The sequence below is a fragment of the Doryrhamphus excisus genome, linkage group LG1, assembly GCF_037039965.1.
Source record: "Doryrhamphus excisus strain RoL-2023G ecotype Guam linkage group LG1, RoL_Dexc_Guam_v1.1, whole genome shotgun sequence".
NCBI lineage: Eukaryota > Metazoa > Chordata > Actinopteri > Syngnathiformes > Syngnathidae > Doryrhamphus > Doryrhamphus excisus.
In genome coordinates, this window is record NC_136357.1 from 27,551,492 (window position 1) to 27,561,717 (window position 10,226).

Here is a 10,226-nt window from a genome sequence, read left to right on the forward strand (position 1 = left end):
GGTAAAAATATGTTGCAAATATAAATATTAAATCATAAAAAAATTTTTTGACCTATAATGACAAAGTGTAACCGACAAAGTCGAAGTGTAGCAACAACTGTATGCCGGGATCTACTGTATTACTTCAAATAAAATTTTAAAAAATTGAAGTAATATAGCCAATATTTTTAGTATATATATATTATTTAAGTACTTTTGTTTTTTGGTGAAAAAATAAGCACTTTTAAGCTAAAATTTGGGTGAAAAATCCAACTTAAATTTCCACTTTTTGTAGCGAAAAACCCCGCAAGTCACAATCTCAGCAATTCATATTCCTTCCAAAAAAATAAAAATAAAAAATGGCCACCATCTTGCTAAATCCTACAATGAATTCACCCTCGAAGCGCCAATCCTCCGTGTCGTCAGGTTATATTTGTCTTCTTAAAAATGCTTAATTGAGGCAAAAAATATGTTGCAAATATAAATATTGAACCATAAAAAACAATTCTGACTTATAATGACAAAGTGTAACCGACAAATTCGAAGTGTAGCAACAGCGAGGGACTTCTGTACGCCGGGATCTATTGTATTACTTCAAATAAATTTTTTTAAAATTGAAGTAATATAGCCAATATTTTAGTACAACAATTCTGACCTATTATGACAAAGTGTAACCGACAAATTCGAATTGTAGCAACAGCGAGGGACTTCTGTATAGCCAAATCTACTGTATTATTTAGAAATAAAATTTTAAAAAATTGAAGTAATATAACTAATATTTTAGTATATATATATTATTTAAGGACTTTTGTTTTTGGTGAAAAAATAAGCACTTTTAAGCTAAAAATTTGGGTGAAAAATCCAACTTAAAATTCCACTTTTTGTAGCGAAAAACCCCGCAAGTCACAACCTCAGCAATTCATATTGCTTCAAAAAAAAAAAAAAATGGCCACCATCTTGCTAAATCCTACAATGGATTCAGGTTAGCGATGCTAACATATACAAACAAGCTAATTCCAAGTCAAAAAAAAAACAAAAATATATTCCACACAATAAGACACATTTGTACTTTTACAACACTTTGTAGATAAATTCAAATTTGTGCTGGATTCATTCAACCCGAGAACGCAAACATCGACTGTTGGCGGCCATCTTTGTTTGTATGTGTATGTGCCTTTAAAAAAAACGGACTTAGATCGAGCACCATTGTAAAACAGTCACTTTCAGATTGCCGTAAAGTCAGCGAGTCAAAGACAAAAAACACCAAACGTTTGTGCTATTAAGAAGCCATCGGCCTGTTCGGACGAATGTTCGAACCCTCCGTGACACCCCCATCCCCCCCCCCCCGACCCCCAAATCCAGAGGTCCAAAAATGTATGTGTGAAGCCTCTTTTTGCTCCAAACGATGCTATCACGACTCAGGCACAATAAACACTGAGAAGGATGGCCGATGTCGAGGGCGGGGCGAGGCGGTGATAAAAAAAAAAAAATTAAAAATAAAAAAAATAAAAAAAAAAATTTCGAGTTAAACACATCAAGGTTCGGAAAAAGTGTACTTTTGTGTGATTTGTGCGTTCCGCGTTTTAGTCGCCGGGTCCTGTCACACGCTTCCATTCTCTTGCCTGGGCTTGTGGGTCGTTGTACGAGTCGGCGTGCTCAAGGAGGGGGCCAACGTGCAGAGGAAGCCGGCCAGCAACGTGAGGCCGAGGCCCCCCCAGGCGCAAAACATGGACCAGCCGTAGCCGTGGCTAATGTCCTCGGGGAGGCCGTACATGTAGCGAGGGTAGCGGGATAACTCGAAGTTGATTCCCGCCACGCACGTGCATAAGGAGATGATGCAGCATGTTCCTGTGGGGGGGGGGGGGGGGGGGGCAGAAAAGACACGACACAATGAAGGCCGATTACTATCACTGTCCTTCTCCAATGAAAGACTGGATTACTATCACTATCTGTCTAAAAATAAATAAATAAATAAATACAAAAAATAAAAAAATTTATGCTTGAAAATTATTAGTTTGGGAAAAAATACATCACATTTATTTTAATATTTAACAAATAATCAGTAAATGAAATAAAATAACATTACATCACAATATATTCACAATAAATTATTCATAAATTTCATTAATATTAAAACATTAATGCACCGCGTATAAAAATAAAATAAAAAATAATAATAAAATAAAATAAAATAACATTATATCACATTAAATTCACAATAAATTATTAATATTTTTTTCTTTATAAATTTTATTAATATTAACACATTAATAAAATTACATTACATGACATCAGGGCTGCACGGCGAGCCCCGTGCATGCGTGGTGCACGAAAGAATAAAATAAAATCCCATTAAATTCACAATAAATTAACAATAAATTATTAATAATTTTTTCTTTAGAAATGTTATTAATATTAACACATTAATAAAATTACATTACATTACAACAGGGCTGCACGGCGTGCCCCGTGCATGCGTGGTGCACAGAAAAATAAAATAAAATAAAATAAAATAAAATAAAATAAAATAAAATAAAATAAAATAAAATTAAAAAAAATAAAAAAAAATAAATAAAAATAAAATAAAAGCCCCGCCTCCACACACAAACACATCACACTGACACAATTTAGTACGATATATAAAACACCAACAGCTCCCGAATTCGATGTAAATACCGCACCATAACAAGGGTACATTTTCAACTTTTAATTAACCTCAAACAATTACGCTTCGTTGAAATAACGTCACCTGCTTTGAAATAGCTAACATGCGTGACAAGTAAAAGAATTAGCTTGCTTTTAGCTGCACTGCACATTTCACTGGGTCATCGCTAGACATACCAGTTTAAGTCAGGGTGTGACCAGTTTAAGTCACGGTGTTACCAGTTTAAGTCATGGTGTGACAACAAGAAATCCCCCCAAAAAAACAACGACGAATAAAAGCGCTCTCACTAGTTGAGCAGACCAAGAATGAACAACTATGCAAACTTTAACTACAAACTGACTAACTATTTACATCGACGGTGCCGCAAAGCACGCTGGGAATCGGTATCGGCATCGGCCGAAAAAAAAAAACCCATATCGGTCGATCCCTAGAAAGGACATAGTAGTACATTGATTAGATATACATCAGATTCTTTCACAACTGTTGAAGCTGGGAACACCCAGTGAAGGTAGGATTGCAAGGTTTATAGTCTATAATCTTTCTGTGTGCGCATTTTATATTTTGTTGACAAAATTACAAATATTAACTTGAGACCCACATCCTGATTGTTATTTTTTGGAAAATTTTTTGGAAAATTTTTTGGAAAAATTTTTTGGAAAAATTTTTGGAAAAATTTTTGGGAAAATTTTTTGGGAAAATTTTTGGGAAATTTTTTGGAAATTTTTTTGAATTTTTTTTGGAAAAATCCTGGCATTTCTGTTGAGGGTCATAGCTGTGTGTACAGTACCTCCCATTAGAAAGAGTAGCCCAGCTACATATTGCATGAGGTCATGCTGCTGGCAGCATCCCAGCACTCCGATGATCCAGCCAAAAAGAATGATGGATACGGCCATTCCCACGAAGCCGGCCGTCATTCTTCTTAGATCTGCACGAAGAAACGACAATATCGTTCAAAAAAAAACAGGTCGCATACGGATACGTAGAAATACTTCAGATTTGCAGGAATTATCGTTATATGGCAAACAGAGCTAAAGAAAGCTAAAAATCAGTCACAATTTTTAGCAGGCTGCAGATTGTCAATACTCGGTCAATACGGATCTATTTATCCGGAAGTCCTCGGGAGCACCTAGGAGCGGAATGTAAAAATGCTAATATTTTGACTTTAACTCTTAAAGTAATGTTTTTCCACTTCTGTTGTTGTTTTTTTAATATTATTTTTGAACTATTTTAACTTTCTTTTTGCTAATTTTCTTCCCGTAATATTCCGACTGATATTTTGACTTTAATAACATAATATTATAACTTGTTCCCCACACTAATTTTTTTTCCAAAAATTACAACTTTTTGTTGTGTTTGTTTCTCACAAAATTACAAATTTTTCTTTAATATTTCAACTTTATACTACAAAAATTTTGTTATTGTTTTTTGTTATTTTAGATTTATTTGTTATCTTTCTTCTTGTAAATGTTGTTCTTGTAATATTATGACTAATATTTTGACTTTATTCCCATAATATTATAACTTGTTCCCCAAATTAATTTTTCAAAAAAAATTACAACTTTTTGTTTTGTTTGACTCTTTTATTTATTATTTCAACTTTATAAAATTTGGTTCTGTTTTTTTGTTATTTTATAATTATTTGTTCTCTTTTTTCTTGTTCATTTTCTTCTTGTAATATTTTGACTTTATTCCCATAATATTATGACAGTTTTCCCATCCTAATTTTCCAAAAATTACAACTTTTTTGTTTTGTTTGTCTCTAACAATATTTAAATATAATTTTTTAAATATTTTTTACATTTAAACTTTATGCTACTGAAATAATGTTATTTTTGCTCATAATATTATGACATTATTCTAAAAAAAATACTACTTTTTCTTGTTAGAATATAACTTTTTTTGTTGTGTATTTTGACTTTATACTCGTTAAATTACAGCTGTTTTTTCCATTGTTGTTGTTGTTGTTGGTTTTTTTTTTAACTATTTCAACTTTCTTCTCGTAAATGTTATTCTCATAATTATTCTCATAATTTTATGACTGATATTTTGACTATGACATTAGTCCCTTAATATTACAACTTTTTCTCGGACCTAATTCTCCAAAAATTTTCACATAATAAACCTTTCATCTACCAAAAATGACATTTTTTCCCCTCATAATATTACAACCTTACTCTCATAAAATTACAACTTTTTAAACAACTTTGTTAATATTTTGACTTTATTCTTGGTTTTACGGTTACTTACGGAGTGCATGCCACTCATCCTGTCGTATGGTCTTCGTGATGTTAACCGGTAAGTTTCGCGGTAGGATGGAGGAAGTATAGTGGTACTTTACTGGGATGCATCGTTGAATAATACCTGGTGGAAAAAAACACACAAAAAAACACATATATATATACAGTGTCTATACGAGTCATAAATAAATAAACAGTGTTCCCTCGTTTATCACTGGGATAAGTTAACAATATATGTATGTTTATTTATACTTTGTATAGTACATGCCTTCATATGTTTATTACTACTTTGTATAGTACACGCCTTCATATGTTTATTACTACTTTATATAGTACACGCCTTCACATGTTTATTTGTACTTTGTATAGTACATGCCTTCATATGTTTATTTATACTTTGTATAGTACATGCCTTCATATGTTTATTACTACTTTGTATAGTACACACCTTCATATGTTTATTTATACTTTGTATAGTACATTCCTTCATATGTTTATTTGTACTTTGTATAGTACATGCCTTAATGTGTTTATTAATACTTTTTATAGTACATGCCTTCATGTTTATAATTTATGTAGTACACGCCTTCATGTTTATTTATACTTTGTATCGTACATGCCTTCATATGTTTATTTGTACTTTATATAGTACATGCCTTCATATGTTTATTTGTACTTTGTATAGTACACGCCTTCATATGTTTATTTGTACTTTATATAGTACATGGCTTCATATGTTTATTCGTACTTTGTTCATGTGTTTATCTGTACTTTGTATAGTACATGCCTTCATATGTTTATTTATACTTTGTATAGTACATGCCTTCATATGTTTATTAATACTTTGTATAGTACATGCCTTCATATGTTTATTAATACTTTGTATAGTACATGCCTTCATATGTTTATTAATACTTTGTATAGTACATGCCTTCATATGTTTATTAATACTTTGTATAGTACATGCCTTCATATGTTTATTAATACTTTGTATAGTACATGCCTTCATATGTTTATTAATACTTTGTATAGTACATGCCTTCATACAGTAATATGAAAAAGTATCTGAACCTTTTGTAATTTCTCACATTTCTGCATAAAGTCACCATCCCACAGATGAAAAAAAACAATGTCTGCTTGAACTAAAACCGCCCAAACATTTCTAGGTTTTCATGTTTTAATAAGGATAGCATGCAAGCAATGACAGAAGGGGGGGGGGGAATAAATAACTGAACCCTCAGCCTAAGGAGACTTAACGAGCAACTGAAACCAGTTTTTAGCAAACAATTGAAGTCAGGTGTGTGTCCAATCACTGATGAGTGGCTTCAAGCTGCCTTGCCCAATGGAACACCCACACCTGGTAAGAATTGTCTTGATGAGAGTTAGGTTCCCAAAATGGTCCGAACAAGTGAAATCCGCAAAGTAGCCGAGTAGTATTTATATTTTTTTAAAGGCTGTAAAACCTCTCACCTTACACTTTATACACTTTTCTCAGATTTTAACCCTTCATTGGAATTTTAATGCCCAATTTCTAGGATTGGACACAAGAAATTAGATATTCATATTTCACGCCTCTGACTCTTCAACCTGAAGCGTTTTTGTATCCTTTTTAAAAATATATACTGTTGCTGCTGTCCTATTTTCAGGAAGGGGTACACCCTGGACTGGTGGCCAGCCAATCACAGGGCACATATAGACAAACAACCATTCACACTCACATTCATACCTATGGACAATTTGGAGTCGCTAATTAACCTAGCATGTTTTGGGAATGTGGGAGGAAACCGGAGTACCCGGAGAAAACCCACGCATGCATGGTGGAGACACAAAGGAAACTCCACACAGAGATGGCCGAGGGTGGAATTGAACCCTGGTCTCCTAGCTGTGAGGTCTGTGCTCTAACCACTGGACCGCTGTGCAGCCAAGTAAATAAACAATAAAAGGTGCAAAAACACTTCAGGACAGTGCACTTTTTCTGTTCCCATTTTCAATATCCAATACCCCCCCCCCCCCCCCCGCAACTAACCACTCTACCGCCGTGCAGCTTGTAATAATTTAATTTTTTTTAAAAATGGCAAGGCAGTGAAAGGTGAACCACACTTTACATTGCTCCATTTAGGATGAGTTTTGCTTTATTTTGTTTACAATTAACCTAGCATGTTTTTGGAATGTGGGAGGAAACTGAAGTACCTGGAAAAAAAACTTCACACAGAGGGTGGAATTGAACCCTGGTCTCCTAGCTGTGAGGTCTGTGTGCTTACCACTCGCCCACCATGATGCATGATCCATTTAGAATGATTTTTGCTTTATTTTGTTTGTTTTTATTTTTCTCCAATGTGCCTGCGGTTAATTAAAAAAAAAGAAAATGTACCAGAAATGACCCCGAGACTGCACTTTGGACACCTCTCAGCTAGGAGACCAGGGTTCAATTCCACCCTCGGCCATTTTTGTGTGGAGTTTGCATGTTCTCCCCGTGCATGCGTGGGTTTTCTCCGGGTACTCCGGTTTCCTCCCACATTCCAAAAAAAAACATGCTAGGTTAATTAGCGACTCCAAATTGTCCATAGGTATGAATGTGAGTGTGAATGGTTGTTTGTCTATATGTGCCCTGTGATTGGCTGGCCACCAGTCCAGGGTGTACCCCGCCTCTCGCCCGAAGACAGCTGGGATAGGCTCCAGCAACCCCCTGCGACCCTCGTGAGGAAAAGCGGTAGAAAATGAATGAATGAATAATTAGCGGCACGGCGGTCGAGTGGTTAGCGTGCAGACCTCACAGCTAGGAGACCAGGGTTCAATTCCACCCTCAGCCAGTTTGCATGTTCTCCACCGTGCATGCGTGGGTTTCCTCCCACATTCCAAAAAAAACATGCTAGGTTAATTAGCGACTCCCAAATTGTCCATAGGTATGAATGTGAGTGTGAATGGTTGTTTGACTATATGTGCCCTGTGATTGACTGGCTTGCCCGAACACAGCTGGGATAGGCTCTAGCACACCCCTTGTGAGGAAAAGCGGTAGAAAATGAATGAATGAATGAATAATTATGAAACGCGGCACGGCGGTCGAATGGTTAGCGCACAGACCTCACAGCTAGGAGACCAGGGTTCAATTCCACCCTCGGCCAGTTTTGTGTGAAGTTTGCATGTTCTCCACCGTGCAAGCGTGGGTTTCCTCCCACATTCCAAAAAAAAACATGCTAGGTTAATTAGCGACTCCCAAATTGTCCATAGGTATGAATGTGAGTGTGAATGGTTGTTTGTCTATATGTGCCCTGTGATTGGCTGGCTCGCCTGAAGACAGCTGGGATAGGCTCCAGCGCTACCCTCGTGAGGAAAAAGCGGTAGAAAATGAATGAATGAATAATAATTAGTTAGCGGCACGGCGTTCCAGTGGTTAGCGTGCAGACCTCACAGCTAGGAGACCAGGGTTCAATTCCACCATCTCTGTGTAGTTTGCATGTTCTCCACCGTGCATGCGTGGGTTTTCTCCGGGTACTCCGGTTTCCTCCCACATTCCAAAAAAAAAAAACATGCTAGGTTAATTAGCGACTCCAAATTGTCCATAGGTATGAATGTGAGTGTGAATGGTTGTTTGACTATATGTGCACTGTGATTGGCTGGCTCGCCCAAACACAGCTGGGATAGGCTCCAGCACCCCTCACGACCCTCGTGAGGAAAAAGCGGTAGAAAATGAATGAATGAATTTGATTGATCTTTGAGTCATGCAACAAAGATATATTAACTCTAAAAGATGTTCAATTCCCTGAAGTGTGCAAATGATGCTGTTTGAGTGACAGGAAGAGGAAAGATGGCCTGCATGCTTGTGTTGTTGTTGTTGTCGTCAGGCTAAAAAAAAAAAAAAAAAAGGTGGCCTGTTCCTCAACAAGACAAACACAAGCAAGCTCACCTTTACCTTTGTAAATAAGGTCCTCGGTCTCAAGGTCGAATCCCTCGCGATGACACTTCCTCCAAAGGCCGGACACGGTGGAGTTAAACTGCCGACTGCAGTGGGACTCCATGGCGGACGCTGCTGCCACGAAGTGCCGCTTGGCTCTGAAGAGAGGCCCGCCGACCCCCGCGTTCTTCTTCTTAGGAGGCATCTGGAGTGGGAGGTTGTGGTTGGAGATGTAGATGTACCCCGGGTCGGTTCTTTTGTTGGCGTAGTTTTTACACCTTTCTCGGTGTCTCCGGGCGTCCGTCTCGTACCAGTAGTCGGTGCAGATCGCCATAGCGAGAAGCCCCAGCGCGCAGAAAGCCAGGAAGAGACCTCCGCTGGTTAACATTTTCATGGCCGCCATCTTTTCCCCCCCAGCTCGATGGTGGAGACAGCGAAGAGAGGCTTCCCCCCACCACCACCACCACCACCCAGCCCAATCTCACACACACACACACACACACACACTCCGTGGCCGTGGGTGAGTCGAGTCAAAAACGCTCACACTGTGCTGCCCCGGAACATTTCTACGGAGAAAGGTCCGTCTTGTACGGACAGGATGCGGAAGGTGTTGTTGTTGTTGTTGTTGTGGGCTCCCGCGCTGGATGAAATGTTGTAGTCACCATCTGTTGTGGTCCAGGAGGAGGAGGAGGAGGAGGATGGATGGATGGAGACCAGCGCTGTGAGGAGGAAGGAAGGAGGAGGAGGAGGAGGCTGGGCCACGGAGGTGCAGTACTCCTCTCTCACCACCAGGCTGCTGAGGGATGGAGAGGAGAACAGTCGATATTGGCTTTGTTAACTCGATTAAAATTAAATAATAAAATTAAATAATAATAAATAATAATAATAATACAAAAATAAAATAATAATAAATAATAATAATACAAAAATAAAATAATAATAAATAATAATAAAAAATAAAATTAATAATAATAATAATAATAAAATAAAAAAGTCAAAATAGTAAAATAGAAAAAGTCTTAATTTTCCCAATTTTCCAACAATAATGTGATAACATTATGAGAAAAACAATAAATAAAGTTGGAATTTTGGGGAAAATTGGGTGGTTGAAACAGCTGTAATGTTACAATAATAAAGTCAAAATATTATAGTAAACCTATAGTAAAAATGTCATTTTAAATACAATATAGTTGAAAAATTACAATTAAAATGTTACAAGAATAAAATCAAAATATTATGGGAATAAAGTTCAATAAATTTACAGGATGAAAATTTAAATTGTTGGCAAAAATGTGGAATTGAAAAACCCAAATAATTTTACAAGAGTAATAAGTCACATGAATAAACTCGTAATATTATAGTAAAAAAAAACAATTTTAGTAGCATATAGTTTAAATATTATTAAGTCATAATATGAAAATTGAAATTGTTAGCAAAAATGTGGAATAAAAAC

The 10,226-nt window shown here is 36.5% G+C and overlaps 1 protein-coding gene across 1 annotated transcript; it reads right to left on the reverse strand.

Moving 5' to 3' along the window:
- Positions 1 to 1,321: 1,321 nt before the first annotated feature.
- Positions 1,322 to 9,218, reverse strand: tmem276b (transmembrane protein 276b). The gene is made up of 4 exons (XM_058077642.2): positions 8,792 to 9,218; positions 4,892 to 5,005; positions 3,432 to 3,569; positions 1,322 to 1,827 (listed from the first exon to the last, which is right to left on the reverse strand). The coding sequence occupies exons 1-4, from the start codon at positions 9,174 to 9,176 to the stop codon at positions 1,580 to 1,582; spliced, it is 885 nt and encodes a 294-aa protein (XP_057933625.2). The 5' UTR covers positions 9,177 to 9,218; the 3' UTR covers positions 1,322 to 1,579.
- Positions 9,219 to 10,226: the final 1,008 nt, after the last annotated feature.

Coding starts and splice junctions, on each gene's coding strand:
- tmem276b (XM_058077642.2), bottom strand. CDS start 9,176: ATGGCGGCCATGAAAATGTTAACCAGCGGAGGTCTCTTCCTGGCTTTC. Junction 5,006..8,791: donor CGAGGACCTTATTTACAAAG/GTAAAGGTGAGC, acceptor TTTTTCCACCAG/GTATTATTCAACGATGCATC. Junction 3,570..4,891: donor GGATGAGTGGCATGCACTCC/GTAAGTAACCGT, acceptor TTCTTCGTGCAG/ATCTAAGAAGAATGACGGCC.